This window comes from Vipera berus (genome assembly GCF_964194415.1).
Source record: "Vipera berus genome assembly, chromosome: Z".
In the NCBI taxonomy this organism is placed as follows: Eukaryota; Metazoa; Chordata; class Lepidosauria; order Squamata; family Viperidae; genus Vipera; species Vipera berus.
In genome coordinates, this window is record NC_138205.1 from 34,360,084 (window position 1) to 34,378,077 (window position 17,994).

At 41.7% G+C, this 17,994-nt stretch overlaps 2 protein-coding genes across 3 annotated transcripts; both read left to right on the plus strand.

The window, feature by feature from the left end:
• Positions 1 to 3,104: 3,104 nt before the first annotated feature.
• Positions 3,105 to 7,018, plus strand: HOXB9 (homeobox B9; the record flags this gene model as incomplete). The annotated part of the gene is made up of 2 exons (XM_081343558.1): positions 3,105 to 3,618; positions 6,783 to 7,018. The coding sequence occupies 2 exons, from the start codon at positions 3,105 to 3,107 to the stop codon at positions 7,016 to 7,018; spliced, it is 750 nt and encodes a 249-aa protein (XP_081199684.1).
• A 9,336-nt stretch (positions 7,019 to 16,354) lies between these two features.
• On the plus strand, positions 16,355 to 17,994 carry HOXB8 (homeobox B8; the record flags this gene model as incomplete). Of its 2 annotated transcripts, none has more annotated exons than XM_081344610.1 (2): positions 16,355 to 16,781; positions 17,687 to 17,994. In XM_081344610.1, 2 exons carry the CDS (start codon positions 16,355 to 16,357, stop codon positions 17,992 to 17,994), a joined length of 735 nt encoding a protein of 244 aa, XP_081200736.1. The 2 variants fall into 2 exon arrangements, with proteins under 2 accessions (XP_081200736.1, XP_081200737.1); XM_081344611.1 differs by having other exon boundaries at positions 16,361 to 16,781; positions 17,690 to 17,994.

Sequence of the window (17,994 nt, forward strand, 5' to 3'; positions counted from 1 at the left end):
ATCTCAATTAACCTGGTTAGTGCAAAATATATGTGCCTGAGGTTCAAACATAAAGTGTGCAAGACAGTATTCTCTCTTCCATCTATCCACCTCTGCCTTCCTTTGAACCACAAATGAAGAGCATAAGTTGGATAAGAATGGGGTGCAGGCTAGTTTTCCATAGGTTATTATATATATTACTCCAAGAAGAAGTAACTTACTACAGCATTTGAATGTATCAGCTTTCAACTACTTCAGATGACATTTAGTTCTTGTCTCATTGTTCCCCCCCACTTCTTTCTTTATTTTTATTTATTTATTTATTTTAATTCCATTTATATCCCGCCCTTCTCCGAAGACTCAGGGCGGCTTACAAGCTTAGCAGTAGCCTTCATTCTTTGTATACTTTGTATCCCTATACCTTTATTCTCAATTGTAATGCCTTGGCCGTCTGTGGTTTCTTTTAATTAATATATTTTAATTTCTGCCAGAAAGGTTATTTCTATTCTTCCTTTGAATGTCTCACTCTATCTATACATGCATCTATCATCCAATTTTCAGGCCAGCTCAGAACTACCTTATTATCTACCAGCCCAACTATGGTCTTTCCAAACCCCAAACTTACACACACCATCTTGGTCCATATCTTGACTATAGCCACTTCCATTCTGTAAGAAGAAAATATATTTGAGCGAAAGGATGCTTCAGCATAGTCTGTCATAGATGTTACTGGACCTAGTCTCTTCATTGCCAGAAGGACCTCTTCTAGAAGGACTAATGGAGTTGTCCAAAACCCCAGTGAGACCAATTACTCGGTCAAAGCCAGTGCTTAGAAAAGGGAGTTTTTACTTGAAAGTCACAGAATACAATCCCTTTTTCTGCATTCAGATTGAATGTCTATTTGCACCCATTTTAAAACTCTTTGCTGAAAGCCTAAATATCTCTTTCTTTTCTTGTTGCTTTTTTTTTGAAGAATTGAGTCTTGTTGGGGGGAAAAACCAGAACATTTCCCCACCTCCAACACTTCCTGCTCCATAAGAAATAAAACGGGATCTACCAGGTTACGGGGGAGGAATTTACGATCAGGCATTGTTGACGCAGACCGACAGCTAGCTTGGCAAAGCAGTTAAGCCGGAGCGCATTGGTATAATAAATCAGTGCTGATATAACGAAGAATATTTACTTAGAAGTAAATGCCACTAAACAATAATGAAAAGAGAACATAAACTTGCAATTATATGTTTTAGGATCTGTGCTGTCAATCTATGCTCCAACAGCCGCTGACCAGAACGGGAGAATTCTTCGCAAGCAAAATGCAGTGAACGAGATTTAGTAATGGAAATCCATAAGGATCTGGCTTGTGTTGGATTCATTCTGCAGCTTTAAAAAGGTTGAACAGAGGAAGGAAAAAAGTGGGTTCTGTAAGGTTCAAGAGATCTCTCCCATCCTTGGCTTCTCCCCCCCTCCCCCCCCCCCAATACTCTCCCTTTCCACAGGCAGTAAATTCAAGGCTATAAAAATCAAAGAAAGCTAATGTAAGTTTTATTCAACTATTTAGCCGTCTCGGGTCTAACGCCTTCTGTGAGGAAAGAAAAAGAAGCGGTACTGGATTGGACATTTTACAAGGGTAGTAAAATTAAAGTGCGTGTATATGGCGGGGAAGAAGGAGGGGGGAGGGGAGGGGAGATTCAGCAGTGCAAATCCGTCTCCTCTCCGCCAAGCTCCTCCGCCCCTCCTTTGCTTTCGAAACAAACGGGGCTATTGCAGTCCGGAACCGGCAGATTTTCTCTGTAGTTCACGCTCTGCCTGTTTAAAATCTTGTCTGTCAAAGCAACATTATAACCCACAGTGATTCTGCATGTAAATACCCGCGCTTAAAAATATATGGGAACGATAAATAGGCACGTGAGTGCGAATATATGTATCCGCGTGTAGACAGACCTTTCTTATGATATGTTTGCCATACAAGCTACTGTTTTACTACAAGCTATAGATTTCATTCAGGCATCGTCAGGTCACGCGCCCGTACATCCACACCGGCATACATAATGTACACGTGCGACAATGTTTAATATATAATAGTGGAGGGATTAAATATACAAATCCTTGACAGTTGATGTTGAACGGGGGGGGGGGGGCGGGAGGGGAAAAAATCTTCCGGTATTAAAAGCTTTTGCAATAGGTTAACTCGCCATCTACAACTTAGCTTTCAACCACAATAGTAATGATGGTGATAATAACCACCACCGTGTGGAAAGCGTCTCTCTCGTAAGTCCATCCAGACGCCTTGGACGGTAACCCGATTCGTCCCCCGCCCTCTTCTGGAAAACTTTAGAGAAAAGAAAGCACAATTCATATTGCATTTTCCCGGCTGAGATAAGTAGCCTTGACATATCGAAGGCAGGCGAAGGAATCCAGAATGGCCGCTTATAGATTTGGTTGGGGGCGGGGGGGGGGAGAGGAGAAATCCCCAGAAGAGCTTTAAGGAAGGCAAAAGAGAGGACAAAACTCAGCATTTCTCTTTCATGTTTCAGGGGAGGGAATCGATCCCCCTCCCACACCGACATCACTGCAGCATCTATCCACCCCCCAGCCCGGCGCTCCCTCCCATCCCCGTTTGCACTGTACGTTTCGCTTTCTGAACCCCCGACGTTTTGCAACATCGCCTCGACAGAACGCAATCCATCCTTGATATGGAATGCAGAGAGCGGTTGACAGCACGGGCGCGCAGGGGCCCCCCCGCCCCCCCCCGCTCGCCCGCCCGCCCCGCTCCGCCAGGATTGATTTACGCCTGCCCTGACGCTTTATCAGCCTCACGAAAAAAGTTTGACCAATCATTTTGCTGGAAGCTCCCAACCCGGCAGTCCCGACTGTACTTTTTCTTGGCTGGGAAGTTGATGCTGGAGGAGGAAAGGGGGTTAAGCGAGAGTGTCGCCTGGTTTGGTGTTTTGTTTTGTTTTTGGTTTTTTTTCCCAACCAGCTCCCCCCCTCCCCTCCCCATATACTCTAATATCTGTACAGCAGCTTAACTAGAGATCTACTCCTTATTTTTTTATTGCTTGTTCGCTCGCTCGCTCGTTTGCTTTCCCCTTCATTGAACCGTGGTGCTCGTAGGATGTCCAAGAATGTCAATTTCTGGAACTCTTAGCAATTACTATGTCGACTCCATTATAAGCCATGACAACGAAGACTCTCCCGCCGCTAAATTCTCTTCCGGGCAGTACTCAAACTCCAGGCAAACTACTCACACTGAACACCTCGATTTCCCCTCCTGTAGTTTCCAGCCCAAAACCTCCGTTTTCAGCGCTTCCTGGACGCCTCTGCCGCCACACACTGCTGCTACCCTTCCTTCGGTCTATCATCCCTACCTCCAGCATCAAAACATCCCTACCTCAGAGAGCAGGTATCTACGAAGCTGGCTGGACCCAGTGCCCAGAACAGAAACTATAGCAGCCGGGCAGGGACCAGTTAAAACCGAACCGCTGCTGGGACACCCCGGGGAGATCCGTAAACAGGGGACACAGGAGTTCCACTTAGACCTTTCTGCTGGAAGGGAAGGAATCGCTTCCAGTCAAAGGCCCAGCTTCGAGGACAATAAAGTTTGTGAAGGAAGCGAGGACAAAAGCAGGCCAGATCAAAGTAAGTTATAAAAAGTGAGGAAGTAAACATCATAAAAACCTAAGAGGGGGTGTCGTAAAAGGCACAATGGGCAAGGGAAGCTTAAAAAAAGATTTTAAAAAAGAAATCTCCCCCTTCCCTCCCCCCCCCCATCTAAGCCACTGGTGTTAAATCTAGGACTGGGGGTTCTGGAGTGGGGTGGTTTTGCTCGGCTTAGCGTATTGTTGGAAGTGAAATAAGCATGCAAACTGGACAGTGAGGGTTGGAAGGGGCGCGATTCGACTTTACTTGCAGCCGGTGGCGTGAGGAAGGGACAGTGGCTTCGCGGGCTTCGGTTGTATGTATAAAAATTGGCGGTGGGGGAGGACAACAATAATAATAGATTGGGGAAGTATTGAACGAGCCTCGGTGTGTGTGTGTGTGTCTCCGTGTGCTTGTTTGGAGAGACTAAAGGAGGAATAGACGGGAGAATGAAAATAGTGTGGAAAGAGGATCCCACTGAGGACTAAGAAGGGGGATTCAATTCTCCAAGTGTCCTTATTTACCTTGAAGGATCCCGATCCCTGGTAGTGTGCACTGTCTTCTTTGTTTATTGTTGTTTGGGTATGAAATGTACACCCTACGTGGGTATAAATATTTCAGAGCTAATGCCTTCCCTTCTCCCTCCCCCAAACAGGATAAATAAATAAAAGAAGCAAGCTTTATTAGGGGCTTTTCTTTGTTTTAAATTTATTAAGAGGATCATATTATAAAACTCTTAAACTCAATCATCTAGGCTTCTTTCTGCAATTTGAACACTATTATCTCCCCGCCCCCCCAACACAGGCACTTTCGAGGAAAAATATTGTGAGGAAAACTGGGGTAGGATGGGTTGAATCAAGAAGGGAGATTCCAAAAAAAATAATAATGCAAATCTTTGTTGTTTTTTTTACTTATAATGCAAGGCGAATTTCTCGGCTTCTTTCTCTTTGCCTTTTGCCCAATGTCGGGGATGTTTCCAATAAGAGAGCTGACTTCAGTGTTGTGATTCCCTAATAGTTTCAAATCAGGATGTAGGTTATTTCATTCACAAGATGACTTTCCAAGAAATTTATTTATTTCATTTCGTTTTTGAAGGAAAGCATGTGCCAGTGATGACGACAGCAATTTTTTATTTGAATTTTTCTCAAATTTAAACATTTGAAAAGAAGGGGAAGATTGAAAAGAAAAGCTTTTTCTGGCTTCTACTCCCTCCCCCTCCTCCCCTTCCCACCAGCTCCAGAATGGAGGGAGAGAGAGAGAGAGAGTAGAGAGAGACAGACCTTGCTGAGAAAAGGCTTGGTTCCCAGAGATCCAGACTGTCCACCCGTGTCTTCGGAGTCAAGTTCGGTGGGGTGAAGATGCGGAGAAGGTAGAAATGGGGGGGGGGGGAAAGCAAAATGAGAGAAGAACCATTTGCCCCAGACAGACATTGGGCTTTCATCTCTCTGCAATTCAGCTTATTCCTAAACTTCTTTATTGACAGAAAAGCATTGAGTCTAATACACACCCTGTCTTTGTATGTGCATATATGCTTTTGTGTGTGTATTTTTGAATGTGCATTTTGGTGTTAAGAATAGCCTACTAACTAAAACTCTCCCCCCCTTCTTTCTCCACACACCTCTTCCTTCCCTCTCCTCTTCCTTCTCTTGTTTTGTTTTGTTGTCTTTTGTTTCCTGTTTGGGGAATTGTGTGAAATGAAAAATAAACTTATTTTCCTGTGCCATACCTCAGGTTTCCATGAAATGCCAAGAAATCACACGCACATCCATATCCCTAAAAAGGGGACCATTGTGGAGAATTCCTTCCCCTGCCGTTGAAGATAGGTAGCAGTATTAATTATTAACAAAAATGAATTTCTTTAATATTTAATTTTTTGCTTATTAGAGTCAGCCACTTCTGTGAAGGAAGTAGTTGCTAAGATTAGGAAGAAAGTGGAACCTAAGCCGTGTGTGTGTGTGTGTGTGTGTGTGTGTGTGTGTGTGTGTGTGTTGAGAGAGAGAGAGAGAGAGAGAGAGAGAGAGAGAGAGAGAGAGAGAGAGAGAGAGAGAGAGAGAGAGAGAATGGATTTCATTTTATCCACGGAGAAATGGCGGCCATATCCCCTCCTGCCATACAACAAGAATTCAGACTTGCAAGGCTGCTTTTAATTTCAGCAGGAGGCCGGGGAAACCAGGCAAGAGCTGGCTGGCTTTTCTGCTGCAGGACCCCCAGTCCCTTCTGGTAGCAGAATTCCCTGTATGTGAAAGAACCCAGTTACTAATGGAGTAGGCTAGTTTGGCTCTACATGAACAGCACAACACACACACTCACACCCAGCTGCCTTTTTTGTTTTGTTTTGTTTTGCCTTTGGTGGAGTTGTGGCCACATCAGACCTATTTACTCACCTCTAGCATTTTACTGACTTGGCTTCTAGTCGTAGTGTTGCTCCTTCTCTGCCCCTCAAAAAAAGGTCTCGTGAATTCTCCAAGGCAGGGCTGTTACTTCTGAAATTCTGCTTGTCTAAAATAATATCCATGGGCAGAAGGCACCATATGCCACTGCTGGGGAGACTGTTGTGGCTTTCAGGAGAAGATACCTCCCCTCTCCATTTGATCCCCTACTTTGCTGGGTTAGGAGGCTCATGATGAAAACACAGGCAATATGTTTCTCTCTTGTAACATAAACAAAAGAAGGAAGGAAGGAATTTCTACTTTATGGAAATATAAATGGATGGGAAAATATGCCTTTCACACCAGTATGTAAAATATGTGCGTGGATTGTTTACCTATCCAAGTACCGTATAAATAGATTCATTTAAAACATAAAGGGCCATCTTCCTTCCTTCCTTCCTTCCTTCCTTCCTTCCTTCCTTCCTTCCTTCCTTCCTTCCTTCCTGTCTTTTATATGTAAATAAATATACTCTTCCATCTCTGAAATAAATTACTCATTTTGATTTTTCTTTCCCTCCTTTCCTTTCTAAAGTCTTATTTGCTATTTGCATGTCAAACATGAGTGCAGATATATTTTGTACATTTATCTTTCCAACATTATATTATAGGTAAGATTTGGTAGGTCTCCACTTGTCTTCAAATCTTGACCCAAAGAGATTTTAAAAACCTTGGAGGGTTTGGTGTCAATTCCTGAGTAACCCTGTTTTGTTTTTCTCTTTTCTTTTTTTCCCCCAGGTAACCCAGCAGCCAACTGGTTGCATGCTCGTTCCTCCAGAAAGAAAAGATGCCCCTATACAAAATATCAGACCCTGGAACTGGAGAAGGAATTTCTGTTCAACATGTACCTCACCAGGGACCGTAGACATGAAGTGGCCAGGCTTCTGAACCTGAGTGAAAGACAAGTCAAAATCTGGTTTCAGAATCGCAGGATGAAAATGAAGAAAATGAATAAGGAACAGGGAAAAGAGTGAAGCTTTCTTCTGCTTCCTCCTTTCTCTGTTCTACCCCAATTTTAATCCCTCCCAAACTTAGATGGTTTTTGATGGTCAGTGACTTCATTCTCAGCTGTGCTTGAGATGAGGACAAAAGCAATCAAGCCAGAAAGAGGCCTCCTCTCCTGCTTGGCTGGCAAAGGATTCAGAAGACTACACATGCTTGTTTCCATTTGACCACCTTCCCACTTTTTAAATATATTTACCGATCACTCCAGTAAGGGACTATAAGTGGGGTGGGAGATGCTATGCACTGAAAGGTAATTCTTGATAGGCAATGTAGTCTGTAAGCATAGCTACTTCTTTTGTTTGTTAGACCTTCCCAAACATGAAGCCTTCCAACAGTGTGAGGTTCAAATCCGCCCCCTCCTTGCCAGAATAAATAAGAATAGGGAGAGTTGTAGTGTACAGCATTGGATAGGCAGCAATTGGAGGAGGATTGCTTTTAATGCTATTGATTATTGATTATTATTAAGCCAAGGAAAGGAAAGGAAAAGAAGGCTGACCTTAAACCTGTCATCAACTAAGGACATGTTTCCCCCCCTCCATCCCCAGGCTGGAACTGGATTGATCCAGGAGCAAACAACTGTACAGATGAATGATACCCCAATTCAACCTCCACATCACATTCTTTTTCTTAAGGCAGATAAGATCTCCCCTCTGTTCATGGAGTACAAGTAGGAAAACTCCAGGAAAACCATTTATAAACCACTAACTTTTTGAGGGCTTGCATTCAGAAGGCATCTCTCTTTTCCTCTCTTAGCCTATTTGATGAACAGCTGTTGGAAAGAAAAATATTTTAGTCACAACGTTGCCCCAAGCAGTGCCCAGGCATCCAAGGAAGACCACACTCCCTGGCTTTGCTTATTCCTTTCCTTCTCTTTATTTGGCATTGGGAGAACCTTCAAGTTTCTCACGGTTCTCCACTAAAACATTTTTAAGGAGAAAAGGAGGGACAGAAAGCTAAAATCTTTTGAACTGCATGTGAAGCTAGATACCTAAATTTGTAAAAGCAAGGGACTCTTTGCTTTTGGTATCTATAATTTATTAAGGACAAGAGTTATTCAGAAAGAGCACTCAAGTACCAAGTGTGATAGAGGGTCTCTGAGTCAATCCTCATTTATCCAGTTCCACAGAGAAGTTTTAATACTTGAATGTTGTGGGTTGCTACCCCTCTGCTTGTCCTGCAGGATAGAACCACATTTCACATTTATATGAACAGGAACACGGAGTGACCCAAAAGGGTAGTTGACTGCTTCTGAGATAGAAATTGCTTCTTTTGATTTTTAATACTTTTTATATCTTCATTGTTTACAAACAGAAAAAAGTCCCATTAGATTAAAAAAAAAGGGTTTCCATGTCTTTGTTAGCCCCATTCTCCACTTTTAAATAATCAGACTTGGGATTCTGTTTCCTTTATGACTATTGAAATGAGTTCAACCCCAACCTTTTGGAGGACTCGGAGGGAATGGGGTTGGGGAGAGGGGGTAGGTAAGTTACTTTAGTGCAAGATGCATATATGGTTTTGGGAGGGCCCGTTGTTTCTGTAGGGAAAACTTCTCGTGAATGTATGTGCTCTTGTGAAGATTCCTCTTGTTTTCTGTGGCTTTTAAGAATGTAAAATGGGGCTTAAACCACTTTAAGCTTTTAAACAGTTGCAGAACCAGTCAAGGCTCCATACTAAACCGATTTCCACTGCTATTATGCACTCCCACTTTTTAGAAATAACACCATTCTACTGGTGAGAAATTTTCATAACATAACAGGGATGAGGAAGGGGGGAGGGGAAAATTTTTTGCCTAAATGTAAGGCTCTTTGTAGACAGAAGTCCCAGAAGAAAAATCTAATTTCATAGAGTGATGTACAGAATTTTTCTACCATTTTCTTTGGTCTGCCGTCATGCTTTCAAAATTTGATAGGCAGATTTTAACTTTACATTTCAAATAGCATTTGCCTGGTTTGAAGGATTTTCTGAAATGGCAAGCAAATAAATCTTTTACTCCAGCACATTTTTAACAATATTTTAGTGGGTTTTTGAAAAATTGTTTGGGGGAGGGAAACAAAAACTTGAAATGCCCACATCCAAGGCAAGTTGTCTTAGATCAGGAAAGAAGGATTGCTGGGCAAATCCTCTACAAAGCTAACAAAATGTTGCTGTGGGAATAAAATATAGGGCATACCCATGGCTTAAATTCTGCTAACTTCATACTGTTTCCAAAACCAATTTTATATTGGATTTTTAAAGAAAAAGTCTGAACTTCTGCATTTATCTATTTAACTTCTAATAAAAAGAAAGCTGGAGGTATTGTTTGGTTTTTAGATAGCACTGCCAGCATTAGAGAGCCTATTGCACCAGCAGGTATGTGGAAGGATTTGGGATAGTTTGGTGGTTTATCCACGGCATTAATTTGCCTCCAGTAATTCTCAAGGCTGATTCAGACACCCTGAGCACTGCAGAAAAACTGCTCTGAAATTCTTTCAAGATTAATATGAACATTTTGTAAAGAAAAACATTCTCCACACATATATTAGCATATTAACTGATTTTAGTCATAGATACCTTCCTAGACCTTATTAGTGAAGACAAGAGATGTTTTTGAAAGCTGCATTTTTGGTAATGCATGGATTAATAAGAGAAACTAGTTGATTTCGTTAGAAAAAAAGTCCCTGTAGAGGAAAAATGTTGAAAAAATTATTGTTTCTTCAGTTCTATAAGGTCAAACTGTATTTTCCACAGTTGTTTAATCCCACAGAATAAAAATCAGTTTAAAGGGGACCCTGACCTATATCTCATTGTGTTCTATGCCTTTTTCTAAAACTGCAGAAATATTTGCACTTGTGTTTGTTTTTCTTTAATGGCTCTTTAGTGTGTATTATATAAAGATCTTTTAGGTTTGAATTGGTTTGTTGGAGATTCTCTCCTTTGTCCTTAGAAAAAGCTCATTCTCAGTGTATTTTTATTTCTTTCTTTGTAAAGTCTGCTCCATCTCTAAATCTCTGAATCTCTTCAGCAAAACAGAAATAAAGCAGTTCTCTGTCTTTCAATTTGTGCCTAAAAGAGTCTTTCTTGTTACTTTTACACCAGAAAACAAAATAAAACATAAAGGACCCATGAATGAATGAGGGAATATATGTGAGTGAATGAATGTGATGTTTACATAAGGAAAAAGGTGTAGACAATGAAGGTTGTTTTCCACAGGGATGGAAGGGTGATGATCCAGAATTCTTCAGAGAAGGAAGAAACCCACATATTTTTCAATGCCCAGTAACTATCTTGTAATTTTTACCAAAAAATAACTCAGATTAAAAGAATAATATTTTGGATTTTGCCAAAGTCATCTGGATATCCTTATACTCTATTCAAAAGAAAATCATGCATTGTTGTTTCCATTTTTGTTTATGTTCAAAATCCACATGATTGTATAACTTTTTAAAAAGGTTATGAAGCCTTTTTTATTTAAAAAACAACAACAAGCAAATTATCTCCATTACCAGACATGCCTGCATGCATGTATATGTATGTGTACATGCGCACCCGCGTACACACACACACGCACACGCATGAATATATATTCTAAAAGAATGAAATGATTGCTAAATGCTGGATATTACTGGAGTAGAAGTAGGAGAGTAGCTCATCATAAAAGAGAGAAGAAAACTCTGCGTGGTAGGCTGCAATAAAAGAATATGACCACCATAAAACTTTATAGGGTATAAATTTCTGAAGGTTAAGGAACTAAGCGACTGTAAAGCAAACAAGAGTAGGAAACTTTCAGAAGCTCCTAAATTACCCGAATGTCTTTCTATGGTGGGAGAAGAGGAGGAGGAGGAGGAAGAAAAAGCAAAGATGTATTTTTGTCTATTTCCCCCAGAAATAAGAAACATTTAAAAAGAGGAGAAAGATGAAACAGAGAGGAGGGAGGGCAGAAAGAAAGCATTTCTTAATTTATCCAAATCCTGTGGGTTTTTTTTGTCCGGCGTTTCTTATCACTTTCAAGTTGCCAGCATCCTGGATCATAAACTCTCGGCAACATCCCCCTTCTCCCCACTCCCTCAACACCCTATCGCCACCACCACCACCAAATGTAGACACACTCAAAGTCCTGGCCAGACGTCTGATTTCGAAAAGCTTTTTCTGTCCTCTTTTTAATCTATTTACAACCCAAGCTTTCCCTTCCAAAGCAGAATACTTCAATTGTTTAGTCTCCAGCTTTAAAACAATGGTGGTTTTTCAAAAGCAGAATCCCCTGGTCTCTTGTTTTTTATTGCCCTGAAAACGACCGGATGGAAAGCAACGCCCCGTAGAACTAACCAAGAATTCTGAGGAGGCGATGGTCACTTTCAGAAGAAATCTTATACACTCCTCCATGATTTATCATAGGTAACAACCTTTTAAAATGCACACAATGGAAAAGAAAAGATGGGATCCATAAAAGCATCACGACCAATCTCCCTAACCCATCTTTGCTTATTATCATCTATTATTTTTACGGGCGTCTTACTTCGAATGATCGTTAGATGGTGCTATCACTCCATGGCAGAAATAACCGGGCCGCAGTGCCTTTCTCTCTTGAGTCTACAACACCTTGATTTCATTACGAACAATAAACGGAATTGTTGCTCGAAACCATTGTGAATAAATCCCCAAGCATAAAATATAGGACAAATCATGGCGATCTTTCTGGAGCGTTTCTTCTCAGAAGGTATAAATACTCGGCCCATTGGAAGGCGAGCAAAGAAGGATGAAAACTTAACACACAAAGGCCGTGGAGAAGATCTCCTGCACACACCCCGAGCCAAAGAAGGGGAGTTTGTATAATTGTTTCTGCGCAACCCCATTTGTCTTAACAGAGCTTTGTGGAAACAATTTAATGCTGAACTTGTTACTCAAGAGTATGATTAAGCAGTGTGTTTTTGCGTGTGTATGCTTCTGCGTCCCACCCACCCCTCTCTGTGTGTGATTGTAAGCAAACAGTTCTTTAACTGCATAATGACAACAATCCGAGCAATGTTCTTTGGCCCCTCTAGTTGTTTTGTGATAATTATACCGCTATTTTCAAAATATAGGATTTATTTAGCTACAGATGAAAGATAGGTCACAAACTCTAGGAAATGTCATGCATTGTCCAGCCCACAGGATATCTGGATATACTTTGATAGGAATCATTGTACATCATTACATAGTATGGCAATTTTAAGAGAATCATCATAAATATCCTTAAATATTTGCAGGGTTGTTGAACTATTCATTCTCCAGTGTACTTGTCCAGCTTTTGAAGAATGTGAAGGAATTCTGTGGCAACACAAATTCCAAAATATCTTCTGTTTGTGTCTAGTTACATTGGAAAAGGACAGGGGCTTTGTAGGTGAAGAGAAATTTACCTTAATATGGCTCTTTCAAAATACAATTAGGACCAAGTAACTCCAACACCAACCTGTCTCTTTTTAAAAAAAGGGATATAGATGTGTATGTGTGAATGTAAATGTGTGCACACACATATGTATACACGTTTTTCTGTGTGTAAGTGAAACAAGTATTTTCCAATGCCACATTCAAAACCACTGTCAGTCCACAAAGGAACTCTATGAATAAAAGAGATCAATAGGAAGTAAAACAGTTATTAAAAACTAGAATCAGAACACATTTTAATAAAGATGTTTTATAAAGAAAAGATTACAAAGTGTCAGAAACAGTCAAGATTCCATAAATTGATTAAATAACACCCAGCAGATTTTCTACATTACAAAACTGAACTAACTTCAAGGAAAAAAAGAGAGATTGAATGTGGGTAGTCAGAAAATAAGAAAACATCTTCCTTTTTCTACTGCAATTCCAGGCAATGTTCAGCAACCCTAAAATACATAAAAGCTGCAATCTTTTAAACCAGATGTACTTTGTGCTAATTAATAGGAAAAAAAAACCTCTTTTTTAATCCACTCATGGAGCTATAAAACAATGAGAACTTACAATTTACCAAGTGATGTATTTTGGGGAAAGATTTCCTAATAAATCTTTCCTCCGCTGGGTATTTGTAAATTATATTCTCACTTTCTCTGGTGGCTTCCCCCTCCCCATTCCCTATAATAGAAACATTTGCCTTTCATCAGAGGCCCCAAGTACAGTATACCCATGATTTAATGCTGATGACGATTCTTCATAGGATATCAAACACTAAATTGCCCTGCACGTTTGTTAAAATGCTAACTTCCAGGATAACTCAGCTATCTTACCTTAATTCTGGTTCTTCTTCTTTCTTCCCTCTCTCTCTCTCATCCCCCCATAAACACACACACACACACACAGAGAGAGAGAGAGAGAGAGAGAGAGAGAGAGAGAGAGAGAGAGAGAGAGAGAGAGAGAGAGAGAGAGAGAGAGAGAGAGAGAGAGAACACAAGAACAGAGCACTAGGTGCTTCCTGGTAGTCAGCGTTTGCAGATTAACAAATGCCTTCGGAGATGTCAGCCAGGTATATCTTTTTTTAAAAAATGCCAGCAAATTCTAAGTATTTGAGGACTGGTTGTAAATACATACTAGTTGTGGGAATCATTTTTGAGAAAGCTTATGGAGCAGTCCTGCATGTACTTATTCAGAGATCATCCTTATTATGTTCAGTAGTGTAGGACTGCATTTCACAGGTAAATAAATGTTAGACAGTTTGTGGCTTAGTTGTTAAGGAAATATTGGGGCTAAATTCTCAGTAAGATTCCAAAGATTGCCCTATAAATCTGGGAAAATATTGGAGAAGGAAAAAGCTGGTCCCTGTTTGTTTTGTTACTGGGAAAATTTATGGATAGCAATAATCAAACATTTTTTAAAGTGTTTCTTCCATTCGGCGGGTAGGAAAAGAAAATATAGAAATAAAAGCTCTATTTTTAAGCACTCATTTCAACTATTTCCAGGAATTTTAGAGAGGGGAGAAGGGTTGGAGAAAAAAAATAGCCTTTAAACAAATGAAACAGACTTGTTCTTACCTTCAAAACATAATTTTAAAGCCTTCTCATCCTGTTTTGTTTCTTTCCTTCTCCTTTCCTCTCAGCTGAATAGGTACCATAATATGAACTATTGTTTCAAAAGATGCATCTCAGGATTTTGACTGAAAGATGTACAGGACTTTGAAATGGTTTTTTTTTTGAGAGGGTTCTTCTCTTTTGGGTTGGAATTGTTTGAATTTATCTTTGGGATGTTAACCAAATATAACTGTATGTTGGCGGGAAGGGGCACGGCTGGAAGAAGAGAAGCTGGAGTGTTTGGCCCTTTTCAAGATTCCCAACACAAAAAGTGAGGTCACAGCATGCAAAAATCTGTAATTTCATATAATGCAGAAATGGCAGCTCTGTGTCTCACCCAGGAGTGACTGGAGAAACAAGCTTATACAGCTGGGAAACTTTACATTTGAGGGTTAGGATTGGCATCTTTTGGAGCAGGGAGGACACAGAAAGCTCCATGAAAATAATGGCTGATAGAGCTAAAGGACTCCTAGAATTTACTTTCCGGTGATCATAGGTGGTGGTGGTGGTGGTATGAATGGTTGAGTTAGCAAAAGCTGAAAGCAACTTAAAGCAATGTCAGAAAACCTTCCTCCTATAATCTCATTCTCTTCCCCCTCCTCCATTTTTCTCCCGGTCTTTCCTAGTTAAAAGCACCTTGTGGTATGAACTAGGCTTTTTTTTGGGGGGGGGGCTACTTCTGAGGATGGCACATGTGAACCCTCAGTTAAGAAGACTCACAGCTGTGGTGGGAGATGAGGGGAGATGGGAGATAGCTTCATCTCTGCTGGAACAGAAGCAGGGGGGGAGTGTGGTAGGAGGGGTGATATCAGGGAGCTGAAAAGTCAATGTTATATATGAAAAACTATAATCATTTCAATTTAGTATTGACACCCCAACATCTTGCAGTAACGGTATTTAGGTGCCAACCAAAACCTGGGTTTTTATCACCATGGAGGAAAGAACTCATAAAAACTCTTTAACAGTTTTTTATGTAGTGCAATATAACTAGCAAGAACATATCAGTGTTTGCGTGGTTTTGCTTTGTTTTGCTTTTTTAAATATTTGTTTGACTCCCTTTCTGTGTGTATGTCTGCGTTTCTGTGCCTACACATCTTTTTATTTAGCTTTATTTTTGTCTGTGTGCAGTATAGTTTGTTAAACAGTTTAAGGCCCTATCATTTGTTACAAATGGACTGTTTCTTTCTTTTGGCACTGATGCTTAAGCCTTTATCAATAATAAGGAAATTGATCATTAAAATGTTAAATCTGACTATCTCGTTTGTTTTAAAATATGTTGAGGCTATAGGACGCAGTAGGATTTGATAACTTGGTATTAAAATATCAATTACATTTATAGGAGGCTTTTTAGAAAAAAAGGAATAGCAATTAAATCTGGCCTCTTTTTAGAGTTTTCCAAAGCAACTCTGACATTTTCCAAAGGGCTAAAACTGCCTCGTTAAAATAAAATAAAAAAAAAATGAAAATTAACGATGGGAGCAAAGCCTCTCTTTAATTTTTCAACCCTCCCCAAATATCAATCTTTTGGGTGGGCTTAGGTAGATGATTTGTCGCCAGGCGAAGACGAGAGATATCTCATTAACGTAGATAGTTTAGCATATTTAATCTCTATATTTACCCCACCCACCCCCTCCCTCTCTCCCTTGCGCTCTCTGCTCTCCACTCTCTCTCTCTCTCTCTTGCTCACTCTCTCTCTCTCTCCCTCTCTCTCTCTCTTTCTCTCTCTTTCCTTCTCTGTCTCCCACTCACTCTCCTTCCTGCTCGCAGGCTGTTCAGAGTCCGTGTGGAGTATGTGGAAACCAATAGGATGAGGGTTCCGTAATAGATGCAAATGATCCAGAAAAGACACTGCGAAATATGAACAAACTCATTTGCTCCGAAGTAAATCACGGAAAACTGTTTATGAACTGGCACTTCGCCTTGGAAATGTAAAGCGAGAACTTTTTTTAAGTGCCGATATATACATATATATTTTAAGGGGGGGGTTAAAGAAGAAGGTGGAAAAAAGAAGAAAAAGGAGAAGAGAGAGAAAGAGAGACACACATACAGAGAGGAATAATAATAACAACAGTCACAAACAACAACAGCAGCAATTTTAAAAAGCGGGATCCGATAGCATGTTCATTGGGAAAGAGTTTTGACTCCATCCTCAGGATTTTTTTTTATCTATGCATATCTGTATATATTCCTGGAAATCACAAAGACTCGTTGGTTGGCGCCTGTTCCTAATCTTTTAACATCCTGTGGCTTTTCATCTCCCCTAACCCTGGTACCTAGATCTAGACCTATTTAAAATAAGCTATTTATATGACAATGAGCTCCTATTTTGTCAACTCCCTCTTCTCCAAGTACAAAACTGGGGACTCCCTGCGCCCCAACTTCTACGATTGTGGGTTCGCCCAGGAACTCGGAGGGAGACCGACGGTGGTGTATGGCCCGAGCACGGGGGGCACTTTCCAGCACCCCACCCAGATCCAAGAGTTCTACCACGGAGCGTCCTCTCTCTCCACCTCCCCTTACCAACAGAATCCCTGCGCCGTAGCGTGCCACGGGGATCCCAGCAACTTCTACGGCTATGACCCGTTGCAAAGACAAAGCCTCTTCAGCGCTCAGGAATCCGACCTGGTGCAGTATCCGGATTGCAAGCTAGCCTCCACCGGCCTGGCAGAAGACGCGGACAATTCGGAGCAGAGCCCGTCTCCCACACAACTCTTTCCCTGGATGAGACCGCAAGGTGAGGAGGCATCTCAGGAAGGGCCAGGCGTCCAGCCATCGAGAAGGCATTTCCTGATCCCATAAAGCAATTTCGCCTTCCTTTTTTCCTACCTCTTCCACTATCTTTCATCCCCTCCCTCCTTCCCCCACCTCAACCCTTGGTTACTTTGTACTGTTTTATGAGCGTAAACTTTTGCACCTCTGAATTGCTTTATCGCTTAATTACCCTGAAAGGGACCTTTTCTCCTGAATGGAGAGAACTGGACTTCTCTCCCCTCCTTCTTTCATTCGGAGAAGCTTCCCCGAAAGTTTATGGTACTTTTACAACCTCCGAGACCCCCTTTTTGTGTCTCTCCTTGGCGTCCTCCGCCTCCTCCCTCCCTCCTCTCGCCGCTTAGGTTATTATCTTTTAAATCTCTGGAGATGTGAGGGGGGCAGGCGGCGGCGGCGGCGGCGGTTGTTTTAAGGGCCGGGAGGGCGTTTGTTGCCAGAAACCTGGGATGTCAGGCAGGGAATAATTTCCCCAAGAAAATGACAGGGATGGGAGGAAAGGAGGGAGCGAGGTGAGCTACCCAAGAACTCGGGCGAACAGAGGGGAACGCATCTGTGGTGGACCTCTTCGTCAGCGCCTCTCTCCATCCATTGCTGTGTAATTAACCTCCCCTTTGTACCGTACAAGAAGGGCAGTTCCGCCGCTGCCTTTGTGTGTCTGTGTTTCTCTCTCTCTCTCTCTCTCTCTCTCTCTCTCTCTCTCTCTCTCTCTCTCTCTCTCTCTCTCTCTCTCTCTCTCTCTCTCTCTCTCTCTCTCTCTCTGTGTGTGTGTGTGTGTGCGCGCGCGCGCGCGTCTTTCGCTCTCTCTCCCTCTGTCCCCTAACCTGGTGGCTGTGTCTTCTCAATCTCTTTTTCTCTTTCCCCGCACCCCAGCAGCCGCTGGACGGAGGAGAGGCCGGCAAACCTACAGTCGCTACCAGACCTTGGAGCTAGAAAAAGAGTTCCTTTTTAATCCTTACCTGACCCGCAAGCGGAGGATTGAAGTCTCTCACGCCCTGGGACTGACTGAAAGGCAAGTGAAAATCTGGTTTCAGAACAGGAGGATGAAGTGGAAAAAGGAGAACAACAAAGATAAGTTCCCCAGCAGCAAGTGTGAGCAAGAAGAATTGGAGAAACAGAAAATGGAAAGGGCTCAGGAGGTGGAAGAGGGCGGAGAAGCACAGACGGGGGACAAAAAGTAG